Source organism: Telopea speciosissima, chromosome 3, assembly GCF_018873765.1.
Source record: "Telopea speciosissima isolate NSW1024214 ecotype Mountain lineage chromosome 3, Tspe_v1, whole genome shotgun sequence".
Lineage (NCBI taxonomy): Eukaryota > Viridiplantae > Streptophyta > Magnoliopsida > Proteales > Proteaceae > Telopea > Telopea speciosissima.
In genome coordinates this window covers 10095783-10119877 of record NC_057918.1, presented here as the reverse complement: position 1 = coordinate 10119877, position 24095 = coordinate 10095783, and the positions used below count along the sequence as shown (strand labels likewise).

The following is a 24095-nucleotide window of genomic DNA, read 5'->3' as shown; positions in this document are numbered from 1 at the left end:
GTGCTTTCATTTTTTACTATTTTAATGATAAAAAAATAAAAAAATAGAAAAAGAATGGTAGGTTAAATAGATTGGCAGGGTACTAGGTGAATAGGAAAGGCAGTCTGAGTATTTAAAAACATGAGGGTAGAAGGAGATGTAAAAATTTAAAAGAAAGATAATTTCTGAAAAGAAGTTTAAGATAGGATAATTTTAGTAAATATAAGCTAGGTGTAGGATAGTGATAATAATTGGCCCTTTAATTACTTGTGAGTTACGAGGGTCGAGTTTCGAGTTACGACTTACGAGTTAAGCGAGAGAGAGAGAGAGAGAGAGAGAGAGAGAGAGAGATTTCCTACCTAAACAGCTATTCTTCTTCCTTTGGCTGCCATTGTGAACATATGAAGTAGACTGATGAGACAGAGTCTTATACCCTCCGTTCCCTTTCCCTCTGTGTAATCTTCTCCTGAAACTGTGTGAGCGCCCTGTTCTAACATATTTCAGTTCCTGATTTCTCATTTAATTCCACAAAGCTATCAAAGTGAGCACCGCCATTGGAGAAGCTGAAGAGAGCGATGATACGAAATCAATTTTAACAGTGTCTTTCTCAGTTCTCTTCTCTCTCTGACAAGTAAGGAAGCAGAGAGAGGGAGAGAGAGAGAGAGAGAGAGAGAGAGATGAAATGAAGGGTCTAAAGAGTTATCTGCATCTGAGGCAACCACCACATATGGAGAGGAAATGGATCTTTCCCTTGGCAATAGGGTCTTTGGTCTCGCTTTTCCTTCTCTTTCTCACAACCCTCATCTCCCCAGACGGAACTCTGCTCTTCCCTCTCTATCGGTCAGCCACCGCTTCTGGTGCCGTCTTCGTCGAGTCCAAGCTCCGCCCTCTCTCCTTGTCTTCCCTTCCTCCACCCCCTCGCATCGCCTACCTTATTTCCGGCTCAGCCGGCGATGGTGAGATGCTGAAACGTACTCTACTTGCCCTCTACCACCCTCTCAACCGCTACATCGTCCATCTTGACCTCGAGTCCTCTCCCAAGGAACGAAGCGATCTCTTCGAGTTCGTGAGGACACATCGGGTCTTTACCTCGGTGGGTAATGTCCGAATGATCACCAAGGCCAATCTTGTCACCTATAGGGGCCCCACCATGGTCGCCAACACGCTCCACGCCGCAGCCATCTTGTTGAAGGAAGGTGGCGAGTGGGACTGGTTCATCAATCTCAGTGCCTCCGATTATCCCCTCGTTACTCAAGACGGTTAGTCAGTTTTGCTTATTCAATTGCTCTGGTTAGTGATCTGTTATGAACTTTCAACTAATTGGTGCCTTTCCGTGGTTAGATCTGTTGCACACGCTCTCTTATTTGCCCCGGGATCTCAATTTCATCGATCATACCAGCGACATTGGGTGGAAGGAGTAAGTCCAATTCCCCTTCTATTTAGATCCATATTTGGTTTGAATCTTTGATTGGAAATTGGCTGATATTGGTTTTTGGTTTCTTGCCTAGGTTTCAGCGGGCAAAACCAATTATTGTAGATCCTGGGTTGTATATGACCAAGAAATCTGATGTTTTCTTCATTACCCAGAGGCGAAGCATTCCCACTGCCTTCAAACTCTTCACAGGTGAACTTCGCTAAAAATTTTAGCTTTTTGGCCTTTGGTTTCTATTTTTTTTCTTCTTCTGTTGTTAATTCCATCATCAATCAGTCTCTCGCTTCTGTTTCTTTTTCATTTGGGATCTGCTTTTGTCAAATTGCTTACTTTTATAGTTGCATTTTGTTTTCCACAATGCTACACATTATACTGAGGTGTCCAGCTAATGCAATTTAGTTATTCAAGAAACCTGCTATTCTTAGATAAGTTTTCGGAAACGACTTGTAATAATTTGGGAGGAAAAAAGGAGGATGTATGCTTCTGATCGTTCTATGGAGACCATTTGATATTTCCTTCTTATTTTTTTTTCTTGACGTCCATGTTTATTCTTATTCTGAAGGTGGAGTTTGTATGATGTCTTAGAAAATTGGTTTCTCAATGCTCTAGTATGCCTAGTATGTTCTACTATGTGCTCTGTGTTAAGTGCTGTTTCTGATATTTTTCTATAATCAATTATAGAAAATTGTTTTCCTTAATGCTTTATTTAATTTGTTATTCTTAAGAAATCATTGTATAAAGAATTAAAGCCAGAAGTTCTCTCAATTGGCATTGAAATAAGATAGAATGGAATTTTGTGAAACATATAAATTGCAACTGTAGTATTATTGCTGATTTTGGTGCAACTTGTTAGGCATATTAGGTCTTATGAGACTTATCCAGTATTCTTTCCTGGTGAGGGGTATCCCCTATTGCATTTGAGTTAACTATTAGAGCGCATAAGATGCAGTCAGCAGAAAAAAGATTTAGGTGGGAAATGGAAACTAGTCTCTAGGAGGCTTTTTTATTGGGAAGCTGCGGATAAGTAGACTTGGTAGGAGAACTAGCACAGTCAATGTTTCGCTCACAGTTTGTAAATATCTTTCTTTAGTTATTTGGCATGCCATCCAACTTGGTTCACTACTTGGTGCAATGATCCTTGGAGGCTATCCCATTTCATAAAGGAAGCTCAGGCAGTTACATCCACAACTAGCATCTTATTCCAATCCATTTCATGTACAACCACGTGTTGGCTGATAAGTTTGCAAAGCAAGTATTTTTACAGGATCTTGTACAAGGTTTCTGTCATTTAGTCTTTGATTGCTTGGTTTTTTTTGCGTTCTCCACATTTCTTCTTGAAGATTCTTATTTTTTCTAATCTTTTTATACATGTATCCTTCCTTTTTATCAGAAATTTTCATTATCCAACCAACCCTCCCAAATAAAAGATCTCGCATACAATCCCTCATTCTCCCTCACCCTAATAAAGAAAAAGAAAGGGAACTATAATGCATAGTTGTCACGGCGTCTAGGTGACCTAGGTGTTGGAGGGGGGAAAAAACCAAGGTGACACCAACAAGGCACCCTTTGCTAGGTGGCGCCTTGACAGCTATGCTACAATGTCATATGGCAGATATTGATGTTCAAAGGTGTCCATGTAGAGGTTCCTCTCTACATGTGCGATGTGCCTGTGTAGAAACTGCTTCTGTACGTAAAAAGGTATCTGGCTTAAAATGGAATATAAAAGAATTGGAAAATAGTACTTTATTGAGCTAAGCAGAATACAAGTACTAACCTATAAAAGAGTGATAAGAAGATATAACACATACAAGATAGTTCTCTGAGATTCAATTGAGCACGAGAGATATTTGCACGTGGAATATTGTGTGCTAAAAAAATCCAGTGTACTTGTTTTCAAGCATGAAGGGTCTAGTTTTTATTCGGTTTGCAGATAGAACTATTATTTTCAGTCTTGTAACTTTAATGTTTTCAACTTTTTTGACAAATGTTAAGGCAAAATCTTTCATCTAGGATGGCAAATGCAGTGTCAGAAAGAAAATGTCTTTTGCTAATATGATGCCTGAACCGTTTTACCTTAAAGGGTATGTGAAGAATTCTACATAGCTTGAAGAGTAGTTGCAGTTTTGACTTTGTTGGCAACATTTGGGTCAACCTGTTTGATTTGTATAGTCTAGATGACTAATAGTAATAGTGGTGAGAATGAGTTAAGTTTTTTCCTTGTTTAAATGTTGGTATTGCACAGCAATATAAGCTATCTCACTGCCACTTGTGGATTGTTGACAAGAGAACATATATTGATTTAGAGATTCTGATGCATGAAACTGATGATCTTAAAATGTGGGTTATGACTTTCTATTCATTGTTCAGTAGATGTTTTTTTCTTATGGAAGAACAAATTCCACACCTCTGAACCCTTGTGATGATGGGATTAGAGTGATGATGATCTGACTGATTCCTCTGATAGAAATTCTAATGTGGCAAAAAGAGGGGTACCTTGATGAGAACTGATTAGTGAACCTAGGTAATGGGAATCATGTTTTGATGGTAAAAAAATTGGAGCTTCCTAGGAGTAAAACTTCTTATAAATGCAATGTATAAATTACTAATATAGTTATGCATATCCTCTATTAAACTCATAATTTTGACATGTTAATAAAAAAAAATATGAAAGTATAGAAAAAGTTTTACTAATATGGTTGAATAATAAAATGCACAAAACTTCTCTTTCTAATCAATGGAAAGTTTGTGGGTCTCTGGATACTTTCCTAGCACCCTCCTTCCCATGCATCTCAGCCACGGTCTCCTATTTTCTGCCTAGGACAGATCAAATTCCTTTTTTGAATAAGTTTTTGGTTAATGTGTATGTACCTCCCTTGCCGATAATCTCTCCTCCCCTTCTGCTTTCCATTCCGCCTTGGCCGGCAGCCCTGGGGTGCTGCCCTCACCTCCCCAGCACCCTCACCCCCATGCAGCTCCCCCGCGGTCTCCTATTTGCCCCCAGGATAGGAGCAGCTTGGAGGGCATTCTTTGGACAATCCAGCTCTCCTGGCAACAAGGGCTCCTCCTCCGGTTTGTCTCCCCCTCTTATGTCGACAACTCCTAGGTTACCCTTTGCCCATCAACTTACTTGATAGCAAAGCCCGCAAGTGGCAAAGCTCCCTGATCGGCCATTTCATCGGCCGGCACTCTCCTTTCCACATTGTCAAGGGGTTATCTTTCTAAGAAATGGAAAGTTCGTGTGGTCTATAGATACAAATCTGTTTGATATTGGCTTTTTCATCTTCAAATTCTCTAAGGATAAAGACAAACAACATGCTCTTGAGTGTGGCCCCAGGTTTGGCAGCCGGAAACCCATCATTCTCTGGCAATGGGACCACCTCACGCAGCTCCATCATGTCGACCTCAGCTTCCTCCCTGGTCTCCTCCTCCACTAATGGGGTGAGGATGGTTTGTGTAGCATAGGCTTTGTCCTTGGGAAACCCTTGTTTACGGATTGAAGTACCAAGACTATTGAAAGGCTGGCTTTCACTCGTATATGTGTAGACCTTAGCCACAAATACTCTTCCTCCATCACTGTGATCAAAGGGTGTTCCTCATGGCCATAGACGATTACATGTAAGAAACCTCATCTTTTATAACAATTTCAATTTAATGCACTTGTTTGGTATACATTATTCTCAATTTTAATGTTTATGCATGACACTTGTTATATATTGCTTATTTATATTGTTTTTTGTTCCAAAAGTGTATTTCCATGTGTATCTTGACCCATTTTATGTGTATCTGTATTGTTTGATATGTATCTCCGATACGATACGATATGTCTCTTAAAATCACCCAATCGATACGATACTCGATACCAATACTTTAAACCTTGGGTATCCCCATGTCGAAGATGCTACACATGCTACCCATTCTATTCCTCTCTCATCAACAACCCTTGCTATGATCGTGCAATTGACTCCTACATCCCTCTCCTTTGCTCTACGATCTCCCAGCAAAAGGTTTGAGAAGATCTCTGCATCGCTCTAAGGATCGTTGTTCCACCGTCTGCTCCTGCTGTACTTGTCGTATCCTCCACGACCCCATTAGCTACCGTTGGTCCACGACTTCGCTGCTCCAGTGACCTTCGGTCCCTGTACAGACATCCTGATGGCTCTCCTCCCAAGATTCCTGCTTCCTTCTGCCTCCACCTACCCTGTTGCAGATCCTCTTCTGGTAAGTCTTCCGTTTGCCACCTTTGTAAATGCAAGTCTCACCTCTGTGTCCCCTTCACAGTATTGATCCCTCTCCTTTTGCTTCTCCCCCTACAGATTCCCTTCTCCTTTTCTTTCGGTATTGCCCTCGTACCATGCCCCTCCCCTTATCGTGACTCTTGCACCTCGCTTTTAGGGGTGGGCCCCCCTTGTCGCATATCATTACCCCACATTAGTGCAACCCACTTCCCCCTTTTGATCCATCCTCCCTGCCTCAACCTCCTTTTTGAGGTTGGACACTTAATAAATCTATACACCCGTATACATCCTTCCCCCGACCTGCAAGTTGGACTCGCTGTGACCACCTCATCACCCTTTCTTCCTCGCCCGATCATCTCAACCCCCCGCCCTCCTCTCTTCAACAGCATGTGGCCTCCTCCCCCACACCCTCCTTCCCTATAACTCTTCCCTTTGCCCACCTCCCCCCAACGTCCTACCATTCACACTAACCCTCCTCCCCTGTCCCACCTCTCCCCCATTCGGGGATATCAATGTCATCGTTCGAGCAGGTCCTTTGGCCCTTGTCAGGCTACGACTATCTTGGCCCCGGGGGGCCCTTGAAGCACCATCTCTCTTATGCCAGATGATCCAAGGCATCATCTAGAATTCTAGAGCATTAAATTCCTCCAAAGCAGGCTGAAGTTCGAGTTCGCCTTAAGAAGATGCATGCTGTGTTCTGCTTACTGATTGAGACAAGAGTGAAAGAGGGAAATTCCCCCAGAAGTGCTTCCTCTCTTTCCCTGGGTCAGTCCTTCTCTGCCAACTGTGCCCACCACTCCAACGGCCGCATTTGGTGCCCTATAGGACCCCTCCAAAGTTATGGTATCAGTCCTATCTTGTTCTTCCCAGCTCTTTCATGTTAAAATCTCTGATCCCTAGGAGAACTCCAGTCTCCTTTTTACCACCGTCTATGCTTCCAACTTTGCCATTGAGAGATCTCTCTTGGGAAGACCTTCACCTCATCACCATGCAGGTGGGATACTGGTATAGTGGTATCTTCCCCCTGGGCCTCGGCAGGCGGCTTCAATGTTGTTCGTTTTGGCCATAAAAAAAATTGGGAGGTGAGCACCTTGATGATGCTGCAGTCGATGCCTTTAATGATTGCCTTAAGGACATTGGCATGAATGACTTCAGATAGACTGGCTTGAAATATGCCTGGAATAACAGAATAAGTGGAGGTTCCGGAATTGCTTGCAAGCCTGACTGGATGGTGGTAAATGAAGCATGTTTATCCTCTTTTCCCTCTTCTCATGCTATATTTGATGCCCCTAGGATCTCTGACCACGTCTCTATTGCTGTCCATATTCAGCCCCACATATCCTTTGGTCCAAAGCCATTTAAATTCTTCTATATTTGGTCCTTGCACGCTGACTACCTCAGCATTGTTCAAAAATCTCACTCCGCTCCCTGATATCATTTGCTTAGAAGCTCAGGTATGTGAAGAGTTCTCTGAAATCTTGGAGATCAGTGCTTCAGTCCTCCTACATCCATTGGTCGGGTATCTTTGGGCTTCCTCAATCCACCAGTAAGAAGCTTGAGTCCCTAATGTGTGCCTTCCTCCGAAAAGGATCTGACGCCTCCAATTTTCTTCGCCGTTTCAGTTGGGCTTCTGTTTGCCTCCCAAGAGGAAAGGGGCCTTGGTTTGAGAAGAATCAAGGATGTCAACATCTCTGGGATCCTTGAGCTTATTTTGAAGCTAGCTAGCCTTCAAGAAAAAAAAAACATTTGGGTTGATGGGTCCGACCTCTTCGGAATGATTTTATTTGACTGCCTCCTATCCTTCAGATGCTTCCTGGGACTGGAAAAGGATTTGAAATTCAGGCATCTGGTCTCTGGGGTCATTAAATCCCTTATTGATGAATGATGATGAAATTGATATCCATCTTTGGTTGGACCACTGGCACCCCCGTCAGGTTCTCATCCACTCTGTTGGTGACAGATCAGGATATAACTTGGGCCTTAACAGACGTTCCTTGGTTCAAAATTGTCTGGTTCAAGAGACATATCCCTCGCCATTTCACTGTCTGGCGAGCCCTTACCTGGTCTCTTCCAACTCGAGCGTTCCTCATCCAGCGACAGCTCCCAGATTCCCCCTCCTGCTGCCTTTGCTGGAACTCCACTGAAGATGTGGATCACCTCTTCTTCGCTTGCCCTTCTCCCCCTCCATTTGGAAAATGGCTGCTTGCCAACTGTTGGCTTCAGAGAAGGAGAATTCTTCCTTTAGACAGAGAATGGCTATGGGTGGATATGACCTTTGGTGGTAAATCCGGTTGACAATATGGGTAAGCATGCCTTTGGCGCCGCCTTTTCCACATATGGATGGAGCGCAACCTTAAAAGATGGTCCTCTAACTCCAGAACCATCCAGCAGATTTGGGACATGATTCACTTCGACATTAGGATCAAGCTATTTGGGGCCCTCTCCCGGTCCATTGACTCCCCAGGGAAACAGGCTTATTTTTTATTCCTAGGGTCTTCTGTTTTCTTTGTATGTTGCCCCCCCCCCCCCCCAAAAAAAAAAAAAAACCAAAAAAAAATAATTTTTGGCTGGGTTTTGTTTTTGCCCCTTGTTCTCCCGTCTTTAAGGGTGTTTGTGTATTCTTTCCCTTCTTAATATAAATTCTTATTCTCTCAAAAAAAAGTAGAATGCACAAAATTTTCCATGCCTTTTGTGAAATACATCATACTGTATATACTTTAAAAAAATTCAATGCATGTGTGAATTATTTGTGAGTAGCATGTGAATTAATTAAATGTACCTGATTGGGTCCAAACAATTCGAATTGGAGCGCCCCCCCCCACCCCACCCCCCCCCCAAAAAAAAAGAAAAGAGGATAATTTTCCGAACTACGATTCATATTTTAAACAAATCTAAACCAAAAACTGAGCAATTATTTATCCAGGGGAGAATAAAACCAAAAACCAAAAACCAAAAACCAAACAATCCTAGCCTAGTTAAACTAAAATTACGATTCTTTATTCTTCAATCGACAAGAATATTTCTGGTCTGAATGGTCAAACTAACATAAATGGTCCATTTAATGTTGTTTCCCACTCCACTGAGATTCTGGATGTTATAAAGGAAAATAAGAGGTAAGTTTGTGGAGGGTGCACCATAGTTGTCAAGGCGTCGCCTAGGTGCCTTTCTCTCGCCTTGACTTTTGGTGTCGCCTTGTTGGTGTCGATTTGGTTTTTAGTCCTTTCCATCGCCTTGGTTCGCCTAGGCGCCTTAACAATATGGGGTGCACTGCACTGTACAAGTGAAATGAATGGTTAAAGAGTTCAATCTGGGACGTAGTTGTATAATTGGGTATGAATCATACTAGGAACTTAAAATGCCTATTGAAGTGCCAACTGATTCTATTATCTTTGTTATTTAAGTCTTGATGAAATTAATTTTCATGTTAGACTGTATTTGAAGTGCTCTGACAAGCATGTTAGGAGAAAATTTCAATATCCATGGGAACTTGGTTATAGAATGTAGACAAATCTTGGGTCAGCCCCGGTATTGTGAATGCATCAAATAGTAGATTGATGTGTTGGATTCTGGGTATTTTTTGTAAGTTTTATGTGGAGAAGACTTATGATCAGTTATCTTGGGATTTTATCCACCACATGCTTAGGAGGTCTAATTTTGGGAGAAATGGAGGTGTTGGATCATGCCACAAAATGTATCTTGTATTGTTTCTTCTGCAATATTTATCTAATGAACATTTTGAAAGTTTCTTTAAGCTCTTCAGAGGTTTTAGGCCAGCGTATTTGCTTTTGTCGCATTGTTTACCCTTTTGTGAAGGCTCTGAATCATCTGTTCCAGAAGTTGGGAAAGGTGCTACAATCACAGCTGATTCCACCGACTATCATGTGCAGTTGCTGATGACACCATTGTTATGTATGAGGAAAACCATGATGACCTTTATTTCGTTTGTTGTCATGAATGTTTTGAGGATAAACACCCACACGAGTGAGATTTAGCGGGTGTTAATTGGTTGTTTGCTCTTTGTTTATGGGACCAAGTCTCATTTCACTTACTCTCTGGGATCTATAATTGAGCAGTCTGGTAGGAAGTAGGTAGGTTTTGTGGGGGTGATAATTTTTGTTTAAAATTTTCATTTATTACATCTCCTATTGCCATCCCTGCCTTATTGGTCAACCATTTAGAATTCATTGAAAGAGCTATGACATGCTAAGGATGACTTAACCAATTACCACTGACTCACCGAGTGGATTGGATTTCGGTGTGCAAAACTTGAAAGAAAAGAGGTTGCATATGCTTTCCTAAGGGTGATAAGGCCATATCAGGAAAAAGTTGGGGTTGAGTTTTTGTTGAGAGCATCAGTTATGGTGTAGGATGATTGCCAGTATACATCGATGCCACATTTACTGGTGGGAAGTGATGCCCAAGGTTGTTGTGGGGTTTGTGATGTAGGACAAGGTTCCAAGCCTGAACTAGATCGGGATGGTAGTGGAGAAGGCTAAAATAGGAGCACAAAGAGATCTAGAGAGATTCTGATTTAAACAAATCGGGGAATCAACAAAGCAAGAAAGTTTTATGGAAGATAAACTAGGGGCATAGAGAAGAGTGTCTGGAAAGCCCTTCCAATTGTAAGGCCTTTTCAGGCTGTCCTCTACTTGATATGCTTCCTGTACGACATCCTCCATCGTCGGCAGCTGACTAGAAGCCAATGTTGCACTAATCTGAGGTGCAAACCATTTTGAAACTGTGCCACCAAGACTTCTTCATTTCACTCAAAATCAGACCGAGTAGCTAAACAGTAAAATTTGGCCACATATTCCCCCATGGTGATATTGTTTTGTCTCAACTGAAAATAGTTAAATTTGGCTATATTTTCCTCCATGGTCATATTGTTGTGTCTTTCTACCAAAAAAAATAAATTTTATTGTTCTGTCTCAGCTGTGTGAATTTGAAATGCATGCATTGCTTATAGTTGGCAGGGAAAAAATCATCTGTTCATTGCCTCTTGCATTTCAGCCCAAGTGTTTACCAACTCGATGCCTCAAGTCCGATTCTGTTGCTAGAATTTGATCCACCAGACTTGATCCGTACTGTTCAATTTGGCTTCGACAAATAAAATTCCTAGCCTCAGTCAACTCGTGCCATCGAAAGAATTCTCCAGGCAGTAAATTCAGCCCAGGTATTTCTCCGGATTATTATCCCCGTAGAAATCAAGGACATCTAATTTGGCTCCTCTTTCAGCTCCATAGGGAGCAACGTCAAAAGGTCAGCCAGCCCCATATGGTGGTGGTGTAAATTTGGTGGTTGTGGTGTTGTAAAAAAGGTGGCAATGGTGGTACGACATGAGGCGGGGCCTGTGGGATGGGAATTGGAAGAATGTTTAGATTGGATGGGATTCTTTCCTTTATCTAAAAAACCAATGATGTGAAACCCGGGGTTCAGAAACCTTGTTGAGTTCACTTATGGGCGCACACAAGTGTAAGTAACTCAAAGGAGAGAAACCAGTGGTAGACCAAGAAGGGGGTGTTCAGACCTGATTCAAAGAGAGAGGGAGGAGGAGAGGATCGGTTGGGTATCCAAGCTTCACCGAGTAGCAGACCAGCCACGCACAAAACAAATTGTATTCTAACTTGTCGTGGGGCTTGTTTCAGTTGAATCTCTGAACCCACTATTTGGTGAAGTAGAATTTCTAATGACAGCTTAAAATAAATAGTATTTTGCCCAATCAGTTGAGGAAACCCATCTTGCACAATTTGATCCTTTCAATACTATGGGGGGATGATGAAGAACCTAATGGAACATGTTGTAGGACCACTGGAGCAGAATGTTAAAGTAGGGTAGGGTTTAGATTGATAAGGTTTAATCAAGTGGGGAATATGGAAGTTTGATATTAATTGCTTACTGTGCTGTCAATGAAAAGAAAAGTGTATCTAATGCAGGCCTGTATGCATTCCAAAAGCTCAAAAAGGAACTGGGGGTTTTTAAGAAACATGGAATGGAAAAAGGTCCTAGAAAGTCTCTCCCAAAAGGGGAAAAAAAGAGTTCCAAGTATAGCGAAAAAAGCAGTTTAATATAGGAAAGCAGAAATTAAGGATGGGAGGTCCTTTGGATGGTTAACAGGATTTGGGAGATAGGCTTTGACAGTTGTGAAATTATTAGAGCCGAGGATAGGAGGCCTTGCAACCGCAGCTGACCTGGCCTATCTTTCTGATCCGCTTGTACCAAACTGACATGCCAAGCGTACGATGGATGGAATTGCGTAAATAGAAAGAGAAATCATTTCTAGCAATGGGAAAGAATTTTTCGACAGACCAGAACTAGCAAAAAGGCAGAGGAAATAACGTTTTAAAAAAAAGGGAGAAAAAGAAAACCCATTGACTTGATACAATGAAATGATGAAGTGATGAACTACATTACCCTGAATATTGCCACTCTTCATTAAACAGCTTGAGTGTCATGTATTCATATTTTGAATTTGCCAGTGTTGACATAGACAATAGATTTCAGATCATTGCATCACACACAATGGTTCAAAGTTCGAACACAAGTCCTTGCACCCACCTTATGTTATCACATTTTAATAAGTTGAGGCATTTGTGGAGAAGCACATTGGGCAGTACTTAAATGGAACTGAAGTTTATAATATAGATGAGTGTAAGAAACAGAAAAGACATTTTCAAGGTAGATAATAGATAATATGCTGACAAGGCTTTTTGAATTGTTGATCAAACTGTTCCTGGATTGACATTACTCAATGTGCTTCACATGTTAGCTTCTTTACTTATATAATCAAGCTTTTCTTTTGTAATCACTTGTATAATTGAGTTTTCTTTTCTCTGTGATAGGTTCTGCCTGGGTGATGCTCTCTCGCCCTTTCATTGACTACTGCATTTGGGGGTGGGACAATCTACCTCGCACTGTTCTCATGTACTATGCAAATTTTATCTCCTCTCCCGAAGGCTATTTCCATACTGTCATCTGTAATGCTCAGGAGTTTCGAAATACTACTGTCAACAGTGACCTGCATTTCATATCATGGGATAATCCCCCCAAGCAACACCCCCACCACCTCAACCTCAATGACATGACAAGGATGGTTGACAGCAATGCTCCATTTGCGAGGAAGTTCCTTAGAGATGATCCAGTACTGGACAAGATAGATGCTGAGCTTTTGTTTCGAGGGCCTGGCATGATTGTTCCAGGTGGATGGTGCATCGGGAGCAGGGTAAATGGAACAGACCCATGCTTGGTGGTGGGTAATACTACAGTCCTTAGGCCAGGTCCTGGTGCAAAAAGGCTTGAAAGTCTTATAGTCTCTCTCTTATCTAACGATAATTTCCGCCCAAGGCAGTGCAAGTGATAGAAGGGGTGCTTGTGGAGATCGTGGGGCAGCTTCTGTTGTCAAGCATACTAGCTGCATCTGAGAGATGTAAACTACCACGAGCAGATAAAGAGTATTTGGTTCTTGGATTGGCAGAAATGGGTTAGATTTGGTAGAAGTAGGAAGGAGTGTAAAGCCATAATTATCAGTAGCTAATAGGATACACACAGTCACTGAAAAATCCTTTCATCCTCCATACTGGTTTAATCTTTATATATAGCTCTCATGTTCCACACTCCCAGCGAAATCTGGAAACCTAAACCATACCAAAACCAAAATTATGTGTTTTTCTTGTTGCTTGCTGGGATGCAAATTGTCATGGACTGTGTCAATGAAGGGAGAGTATAGTCTGGTCTTTCTGCGAAATGAAGGAAGAAAAAAGGAGAGCAAAATGAAATGAAAATAGAAAAGCTTGCTTATTGGACTCTTTCTATTTTATGATCGAGTACTTACGCAACGTTATTGAGCTTGATTACCAATGCTAAAATGGTACCCATAAAATGTTGGGTTCCCTACTCTTTTTCTTGCCTGAGTGGTTTTTTGCAAGGAAAGACACCCCCATAAATTTTAGAATGTGCATTTGGTTGTTTTCCTAGGGAAAAGAAAATTCATCTCAAAGATGATTTGGAGAAGATCTGTCATAGAGGGCTTTGCTTGTTCCGACTTAAGATGCCCAGAAAATAATTAGAGAAATTATCTTGCCAACCTAGTTGAGCACAAAATAGTGGGTCAAATTTTGAAATCCCCTCCTTTAACCAGTTAATTTTAATTTCAATGAAACAACTGTGACTGGTAGTTGTGTTCATGGATAGGCACATCTATTATGAATATTATTTGGTATAAATATCAGTCACATAGTAGATTGGCTGGGACTCAAATTTGATGGACAACTGAATTCCAAATGACAAATTAGATCTAATGGAAATTTGAAATTTGAGGGAAAAGAAAGATAGATGGGTGAAGGTGCAAGAGGCAGATATCATGAAATGGTGTATGGTAATTTGAGTTTGACATTTGACTGGCAAATCTCGATCATTTTTTTTTATGGATTGAGTTCCTTGTTCGGCTGTGTAACGTATGATGGTTCTTCTTGTATCTATGGGTCTTGCTCTCACACTAGAGGCAGATATGTTTTTTCATATGAGGGTGGAGAGATAGACACATGAAGGTGTTAGCGTACAGCCTGGCAGCGTTCTTTTCAATAAATGTGTTGTTTAAGGGAATTTTTTGTATTTGAACTTTGGATAATTTTTTTTACTTCACCCATGGTGAAAAAGGATTTCCTTCACCAAAACATAGATTGGTAGTGTTGGATTGCTAAAAAGGAGGGTAGTTTCAACCTTGTAAATAGGGAAGAGTAGAATGATGACTCAATAGTCTAATCACATGGTTATTTCACCCTGGAGTTCCTTATCTAAGGGTGAAGGAAAACTTTCCCCACATAATTAATGCCCCATTTTATGATGAAATGAACAAAGCCAAGATGTATCCCTCAAGAAAAGGAAAAAAACAAGGGAAATGAATCTCTAAGCAGTTAGGGGCATGGATTTAGTAATCGGTATCCAAATTGAGATTGGTCTCAACTGATAGTGATCTGGATCGAATCACTTGAATCGGGCTAGATTGGATGGATTTATCCTTGTTTTTCTGAACGAATAATTCTTTTACTTTTTTACCATTGGTCTGTATCCATCCATCGATATGAGATCACCCTGAAGTAGGTATCGTCGTCTGTCGATTTTAATATGAATCGTCAAATTTGGGTGATCTGATACTTTGATTCCTCAAATCATGGTCAGGGGAGGGTATGTTAACATACACACACACACACTCTGTCTCCTCTTTACATGAAATTATCTCGCTGTCCTCCTATATATCAACTTATTCTGTTGCATCTCATTGATGTGCTCTAAATGCTTCTTGCTTGGAAAATCATCTCTTACAAAAAAAAAATAAGGGAAAAAGATCTCTGTCCAGCAATGTGGCCTACGTCAGCACTCTCATGAGTCTATATCTCTCCTTCCCATATGAAAAGACATTTCTGCCCCCTTATTTTAAGGAGGAGAGAGATAGACACATGAGAGTGCTGACGTAGACCACACTCCCGGACAGAAAACTATTTCCCAAAAAATAATAATGAAATTGATAATACTTATCCCAAAAATAAAATGAAACTTCGAGAGGAGAAATCATTTCCTTGGTTTTCCTTTTGTTCTTTTTTCTTTCGTGTAGTGAATTGTGTGATCAAATAACATTATGATTAGGAAGTAATTTTCTTTACCTTTGGTGCTTCACGAATACGGAATACCCATCATTGTCATTGATAACTGTGAAAAGTTAGGCATTATAATTGGGTGAATCCTTCATCCTGAGTATAAGAAAACTTTCTCCTGACCTTTTTCCCTTCCCTCAAATGTCTGCTTTCCACACATCTTCTTAAAATTCCAACAAAATACATGTGATTAACAATTAAAATTTTTGGATCATTTATGATTGAAAAGTTTTTCTTTTTCCCCTCATCTTTTTGGCCGTTGAGAATCTTTTTATCCTTTTTGAAGTAAACACAATTAATTTAGGATTCTCTATGTCAGTCTTGAGAAAAAAGTCCATATTCCGAATTTGATTCATGGACCTAGACACAGGATGAGACGAAATAACCACTCTAATCCAATGTAAGATGAAAATTCTATCTCAGTTTACGTTTTTACGTGTGCTTCAATTGGCCCTTGCTGGCGGCCACACTTTCAGATAGAAAATTCTTTTCCAATCCTATATCACTTTTCGATCATGTGGAGAGCTGACATGGTCAATCAAAACTCTTGAATGTAAGAACAAATCTAACTGGTCCACATGTTAAATTCCAGGTCACACCTTTGCATGAGTGGGTGCAAAGGTATCATTCTTTCTCTCATCGAAATTCCCACATTCAGTCAAAAGGGTGGAAGCCAAATTAAAGTTCCTAATACTTTTACTGTTTCAAGCCACGCCGACCTCCCAAGTCTATTTTTGTGTTTTTGGCACAGTTTTTTTCTTCATAAAAAAGTGTTTTTAAAAAAAATAGTTAAAAAACAGTGTAAATGAAATTTGGGTAATTTACACATACCATCTTGGAGGTTTGACGAAAGGATGATTTTACCCTCTAGTTTTGGAAAATTTTACGTACCCCCCTGAGGTTTACAAACGGTAACAAATAAACCCATTCCGTCGGTTTATCACTAACACTGTTAAAATCAAAAGATAAAGTGACAAAAATGCCCCTTCAAGAAAAAAAAAAAAAAAAAAAAAAAAACCTGCAACTCATCTTCCCCAAATGGATTTGGGAAGATGAGTGTTACAGTATACCCATCGATTGCTCCTTCCATGGCTTCTAATGGAATGTCTCCAGTGAGCTAAAACTTTTGCAAATATGCTAAAATCTATTTGAAGCATCATATTCCACCTAGAGTTGCGGATATTTATAACCCAGGAATTTGTTCCTCTACTTTCACAGTTCTTAACTACATTAGGAATGGTGATCTTTCTTGAAAACCCATTTCGTTTCCCTGCTTATTTTTATTCCCCCCTGCCCTTGAGCTTCTCTCGTCTCTTTCCTTGCATTCTGTTTTTCCCCATTTACTATGTAAAGTCATTTTCAGAACCCAGGAGTTTGTTCCTTTATTTTCACAGTGATTTCGGTGGCGTTTCGTATGCCATCGACCTTGCTGACATGCACGAGTGTAAAGGCAAAATAGAGCATAAAAGACTCAAAACCGAGAGCCAGAATCGAAACCCTAAAATACTTATCGTTGAAGACCAGTCCAGATCACCATTTTGCTGTTTCATGTATGTTCTCTTTTCTTATTATGTTGTTCGTTCTCTGTTTGTATGTTTACTCTCTAATCTTTGTATTTGGGCATTCGAAGAAATTATGTTTAAAGAAATCATAAGATTCCTAATAAATTCATTTTTAGATGTTTTTCTTGCAAAGATAGAATATGAGATGAACTGAAAAGTTTCACCATAACTTGTTATGGTGAAATTTAGAAAATTTGAAAATCATCATTTCTAGATTTGGTTTCACAGGGAAAGCTTTCGGAAAACCAATAATTTTGATTATCTGGTAGAAGACCGGAAAGGGTTTGAGACGTGGAAGAACATGACACCTGAGATAACGATGACTTTAGCATACGAAATAATTTTGCTCAAAGAAGAGGAGGAAATGGAGGTAGAGAAATCACACAAAATCGATGGGGATACCCTGTAACTCATCTTCCCCAATCGATTTGGGGAAGATGAGTTGCAAGGGTTTTTTTTTTTTTTTCTTCTTGAAGGGGCATTTTTGTCACTTTACCTTTTGATTTTAACGGTGTTAGTCATAAACTGACGGAATGGGTTTATTTGTTACCGTTTGTAAATCTTAGGGGGGTACGCAGAATTTTTCAAAATTGGGGGGTAAAATCATCCTTTCGTCAAACCTCAGGGGTGGTATGTGTAAATTACCCATGAAATTTTGAAAAAATAGTTAAAGAGATAGATATGCATCTTGTGGATTTCTCTAAGGGATCAAAGGAACATTGCTATTGTGTTGGGAATCCATTGAATACCTTGCTGCCCTTTTATATATGAAATCATTTCGTTTCACCTCGTTGGTGCACTCCTCTGTAATGTTTGCTCAGAGAACCCTCTCCCTCTAAATTATTAACTTACCCTTCCCTCTCGCCCTCCCCCCACACCCCCCCCCCCCAAAAAAAAAAAAAAAAAAAAAAAACAACCATTTCAAGTTCTTCCTCTTTTTCATTTTCTTCAAATCTTGGACTCTGGCCCTGTCGATTAAAATCTATGTTAGGTTATAGTAGACAAATTCATGGAATTATTCATCTGTTCTGACTATTATGGATTATTCGAAAGAATAAAAAAAAATGTGACTTTTTTATATACATATATGAAAAAAGTATATATCTTCTCTAGACCATTTTAGGATTTCCCCTCAATATGAACCATGAGACACTCTCTCTCATGTGCCCATTGGGTCGGCAATCGGCATAGGAGATTTCAATGAAAGGAAATAATATGACCCACAGGCTGCATTTTTACACCTAAGGCACCCTTCGCACATCTAATTCCTGATATTCTTTCTGTACCTCTTTAATACTAAACTGCTTTTCATAACACAACACACTATAAGAGATTGAGCTTAACATTAATGATTTTAACTAGCCATGAATGAGACATTTCTTGGCTGCAAACAAGAACCCTAGCAATATTGCTTTTAGGGTAGGGCTCGGATGCTTTCCATCTCAGACTGATTGCCAACTTCCATAATGATCCATACCCGAGCTATAGTGATTATATTGAGAATTATAATTAATGTCCAAAACGTTATAATGACATTTGTGATCATCATGCAACTCCATTCATGTAATCTGTTCATCTTGGGTTTACAGTTTGAAGCCTAAAAAAAAGATGAAGAAAAAAATTACATTTTTTGTTTGTTTGCGCAGCCTTTACCCTTTGCTTCACAAGAGAGTCTGTCTCGAAGTTTTAATTTAAACCTACAATCGACAAGTTGCAATAGTACGACTTAACTAATCGTTGCGTCAATGTCTCTGAAAAATAAAATCAAATTCACAAAAATAAAAAATAAATCAAATCAAATCAAATTGCCTTTTGCTTTCTATACTTGACAAACTAGATATTTGATTAGTTAGCTTTGGAAACTTATGGATCATGACAAGATAATGATGATCTAGTTACACATGGACCAAAACAAAGTTATAGGTCTTTGTCCGAGGAGAACCAACACCAGTACTATTGGAAAGGAAAAGTCCTCATGAGCTGCTGCAACTTGAAAATGTTAGTAGAAAAGTAGGCAAATTAACTGAGACCAAGGATCGATTATGGTAAGTGATAGGGCAGGAGACGTCACCCACCAATAGGGACCCGACATGTGCATGCGGAACGAGCTGAGGCCATGAAGGCCAGACGCGAGCTGACCAAGCTCACCGAGGCCTCGAGGCCTCGGTGTACGACAGACCTCGCAGAACGCATACGCAAAGGCGAAGCTCGTGTCGTTGCAAGGGGTCGCTAGGTTGGCACCCTAGCAATAGCGACCTGACTCGTATTGATAAGGGACGACCTCAACACTTCACTCTGTTAACCCAAAATTTGCCATGAACTAACGTCGCTTGATAAGACGCGAGAGAAATCAGGAGATAAACGTTATCCCTAAAATCACTCCTAAACTCTCTCACTCCATTCCGAGGATTCTACATTCCTATTAGGGCACGGTTTTGCCACGATCATCCATAAATAAGGAGGTAACATCCTTCCATGATCAAAATTCCATTATCTTCATCTGTTGCAAAGGATTGTGACTTAAGCATCAGAGTGGAGTCACCGGTATAACCCGGCCCTCTCTGCTAACTCTGTCTTGCAGGAACAAGATGTTCCGATACGGTTTTCTGACGCAACAGTAAGCAATAATCACTTCTGGAGGAAACACTAGAAAAAAAATCAACTATCATAAACTAAGTATTTAAAACCAGTTGCAAGAGCAATTACTTCCCTCAGATCTTACACCATTCTCCAAGCTAACCCACATCCATTAAAGGGAAGAGAAAGAAGAAGAAGGAAGAGTTCTCTTTGTTGCAGGAGGATGGTACTCCCTCTTCACCAAGAAACTGAGTAGATGCCATCTCACCTGCGACAAAGATTACCCCAGCTTCTGATTTGGCCCATCAAGCACTTCCTTCTTATCATTATAGTGAACACACTTATGTCCCTACGACCTTAGCTGTATATATATATATATATATATATATATATAGAGAGAGAGAGAGAGAGAGAGAGAGAGAGAGAGAGAGAGATATGAGCACCAATTAAGCGACAGACCTGCTTCAATTCCTAGAATGGACAATGGTCCCCCAAGTACCAAGTCTCTCAAGTCGGATAATATGATTTTGGTCATAGATTGGAGCAGCAGCCAGGTTTTGTCCGACCCTAAGGAAGGGGGATTGGGCTCCTCTCCGGTGCCCGCGAGCAGGAGATTGTCCAATGCAGCAGCAGACATCGACCCGTGACCTAGGTGCCATTCGGTCAATATATGATTATAAAAAGACTAGAAGGAGAAGGTGGACTTCCTTTGAAAACCCAGGCCCAGCCTGGCCTGAGGTTGGGCTGTGATATCTCAGTCCAAGCCTAACTCTGCTGGGCTTGGCCGTGCTTTGTCAATTTGATATCATTTTTTACATAAAAAATAGAAAAAAATAGATAAATCTAAACTTTCCTGCACAGCCAGTAGAATGATTAAAATTAGGGAAAATTACATGATTAGCTACTTTTGGGTTTTTATTTACAAAAGTGTCCACCCTATGTTTGAATTAACAAAAACAGACAAAAAAAAGTTAAGGTTTATAAAACTGGACAAAATAGTGTCTCTCTCTCCCACATTTACTTTTTTTGACATTTTTACCCTTGTCATTGCCTTCTCGCCCAAGCATCCTCCGTTCCCTGCAACCCTACCCTTGTCCCAGCCACCGCCATTCTCTGCTACCCCAAATAACAGAGGGGAAAAAAAGAGATTTTTTCAGAGGGGAACTACCGAGGAAGGAAGGAGAGTCACTGTTTTGTCTAGTTTTGTAAAACTAAACTTGTTTTTGTCTATTTTTGTTAACTCAAACATAGGGTGGACAATTTTGTAAATGAAAACCCAAAAGTAGCTAATCATGTAATTTTCCCTTAAAAACTATCATCACTGAATATCATAATTTACAAGTTACAACCCTCTGTCTAGGTGCAGGGGCTATGCTGCACGCGATCAGATAGCATTCTCTTTCCCTTTAATTTAATTCTTTACAAGTAAGGAATCACAATCCCTTCCTTATAACCTACTTAGAGTCATATTATGTCCTTGAATTTCCATTTTCTTAGTGTGGAACCATATTGCAACTATGAATTGAGAGCCATTCCTAGACAGGACCCACTGAAATGTACATGTCACCAACACACTTGGGATCTATGTTTGGTGGAAAACCCTTCAAATGATTTTCTAGAATGTATTCCAGAAATGGGCCTTCATACGCTTGACTTGATTACTTTAGACTCCCTTCAGCAAATATGCGCATTAAAATTTAAACACTGATGTCCTTTTTCTTTTATCTTAAGCCCGTGATTAGGCTGAGGGTTGGCCCAAAAGTTGTAGCCCAGTTCTCCAGTGTTCTCCATAGGTGTGTGATGTGTGGATCTTTATCCTCTCAATTCACTGCCCGTACTTGACCTCAAGTACATCTAACAAAGGAGGCAGAAATGACTATCGTACCCCCTGCCCGAACACATTGCCCGAGGTGGGGTCCACCTCTCTCTATTAGATGCACTTGAGGTCAAGTACAGACAGTGTAATTGAGAGGATAAAAATTTGTGATGTGTTCCATGAAACACGGGTCACTATTAAGTAGGGGTGTCAACCAGTCAGCCCGGTTGGTTTCGGTCAGATCTAATTGGTCCCAACCAATTTAAAGCCACACATAATATTTGCCCCATTTAGATAATCGGGTCTCATAGTTATTAACACGTTTCTATTTGATCGGTCAGTTATTGGTCCATAATCGGGCTAATCAGGTTTTAGACCGACTAATTGATTAATTGGGCTATAAATAGGCAAATTTGGGTTACATAAGATTAAATGAGCTAATCGGGTTATAGACAATCGGTCACAATATTCGGTTGGGTCCCGATCAAGCAACCGTTGGGCCACTACCTTGCATATGGAATAATGCTTGATTTTTTAATCGATCGGTGCTTGAGTTCGGCATATTTGTAGTCGGTGAGCCGGTCTTAAACTTTCAACCAATAGGTTCGCTGTGAGCCTATTGGTGCGGGCCAGCTTTTGACACCTATACTATTAAAGGTGTGTTTGGTTGACAAGAAATGGACAAAAAGGAGGAGGAAAAAAACATATAATAAGGTAAAAAATAATAATGAAACTCATGATAAATTTAAGGTCAAGGGGTCGTTGTCGAGCTACGTGGCCCTACATCAGTGTTAGAGGCAATGAGAATGTGCATAACGGAATCGACAAGGGGATTTTTTCATTTTGTAGGGATTAAGGTAATCGGCAATGGACTGTGGCTTTGTAAGCTCAGCACAAGAAGCGGAGCTGCGAGGAGTCAAAGCAGGGGTCGAAAGGGCACTTTCACTGAACTGTCGACAAGTAAACATTTGGACGGACTCTCAGCAGGTTAAGGAGTAGCTTACAGATCAAGACCTGTTCCTATGGCCTTGGGAATTGTTTTCTCTTTTATTTGATATTTCTCAATCTCTCTCTTCCCTTGGGATTGTAATTATTCAAAAACACAGTAGGTTAGTGCTTAAGCCAGTAGATAATTTGGCTCCCCATACTAGGATTACACACTCTACCTTTGACTATATGGTTTTTCTTGTAGACATAATGTTTAATTAAGTAATTTAATCTTTTTCATCAAAAAATAAAAAAGTAATCATTTCAGGGGATTGTGTCTGAGCTCAGGCTGCATGTGAATATGTGATCAGGCAGCTGTTCTTTTCCCTAAAATGTCTTATTTTTATTAAAAAAAAAAACACACAAAATTAGAATTTCTTTTCTTCTTTTCTTGTCACCAAACACACTCTAGATTGTTTACCAAAAAAAACACACCCCCTAGATTCATATTTTATTCGATTTGTTCATTTGCTCGCTGAGTCTCCGACACCTGTATGCAAAAGAGGACACTGAGTGTGAGGAAGCACAAAGTCCTGTTTGGCAGTTTGTCTCGACGACTTGTGTGCCTGGAAGAGAGGTCATAGAAAAGGTATCAATCAACACCGTTCAGTCTCAGACCCCGAAAGTAAGAAACTCTTTCGACGGTTGAACATCTGCATTTATGTTCTCCTTAACCGTCTGAGATTCGCGATTCGATTCTTCTGATGAACTGACTTCTTAGATGGAATCTCCAGGAAATCAACGGTGATAATCAAGGTGGGGCCCAAACGTAAGTCAGTCTCCAAATCCTAAAACTGTGAGACGCATTGATCAAAATAAAAGGAAGAAACCATAGAGAAATCTAAGAAAGAAAATAGAATTAAGATTAAATTACTCCCCCCTCCCCTCGATTATGTTCTAATGATAAACCCCTCCCCTGGGTATTGAGTAATAACTCTCCCCTCCCTTGCATTACCAAGATTCTATCAACCATACCCATTCCATTAAAAATGGTTGTTAAGTAATGAAAAAAATACTATATTACCCTTTCACAGTTTGTCTTAAAACATTCAAACTTCTCTATCCTTCCTCTATCGTCTCCAACCTTCAGACAAGAGAGTGAAGATGAGGAGCTGAAACAGCCCCTGTTGCTTCTTCTTGAATATCCCATGCCCTTCCTCCTTCCTCCTTTAAATCTTAAATATCATAAACCCACCAACCCCAATTAAGATCACAACCGAAGCAACCAACAGAGCTAGACCTCACCTTCCCCAAAACCTGCAAACCCAAAACGAAATTCTTCCAAAATTAAATAAAAAAAAGAAGAGATAAAGTGAACAAATTCTGATGGAATCAGCTACCTCTCAGAGAACTTGTGTCGTGAGGCTATTTCCATGTTCTTTGATGGATTCAAAGAAGAATCATCCCACTCAACTTCAAGCATTTGCGCACCATAAGCCACTTCAAAAGAATCAAATCCCATTGTTGAAATTGTCCACAATGTAAAGGAAAACCCAAGAAAATTTTCATCAGATAGAGGCAAAGTGTCCAGAATGTAAAGGAAAAACTCTTGTAACGGAAGCAGAGACATTAACCAAAAATGAAACCACATTCATAAACACAGATCTTGACCCATCCGTTTGAAAACATGAAGAAGAGCACCCGAACCCGGCAGTCCACTAGACAGATGGGTTTTGAGACAATCTCAATTAGACTCAAAATCCCATATGTCCGATTGAACAGCAGCAACTCAGATCCCAGCGGAGATGAAGGAACCAGAGGGAGGAATGACAAAAAAAGTTGCAATTTTTTGAGATTCAAAAGGAGGGAATCATGGCTTTAACCTCTATCAACATAGGAATCCCAAGTCAAAACATGCAA

The 24095-nt window shown here is 40.3% G+C and overlaps 1 protein-coding gene across 1 annotated transcript; it reads left to right on the top strand.

The window, feature by feature from the left end:
• The first annotated feature begins 471 nt into the window (after nt 1-471).
• On the top strand, nt 472-13256 carry LOC122656243 (beta-glucuronosyltransferase GlcAT14B-like). Its single transcript, XM_043850726.1, has 4 exons — nt 472-1238; nt 1321-1396; nt 1488-1603; nt 12486-13256. Exons 1-4 carry the CDS (start codon nt 662-664, stop codon nt 12998-13000), a joined length of 1284 nt encoding a protein of 427 aa, XP_043706661.1. The 5' UTR covers nt 472-661; the 3' UTR covers nt 13001-13256.
• The last annotated feature ends 10839 nt before the right edge of the window (nt 13257-24095 follow it).

Coding starts and splice junctions, on each gene's coding strand:
- LOC122656243 (XM_043850726.1), top strand. CDS start 662: ATGAAGGGTCTAAAGAGTTATCTGCATCTGAGGCAACCACCACATATG. Junction 1,239..1,320: donor TCCCCTCGTTACTCAAGACG/GTTAGTCAGTTT, acceptor TTCCGTGGTTAG/ATCTGTTGCACACGCTCTCT. Junction 1,397..1,487: donor AGCGACATTGGGTGGAAGGA/GTAAGTCCAATT, acceptor TTTCTTGCCTAG/GTTTCAGCGGGCAAAACCAA.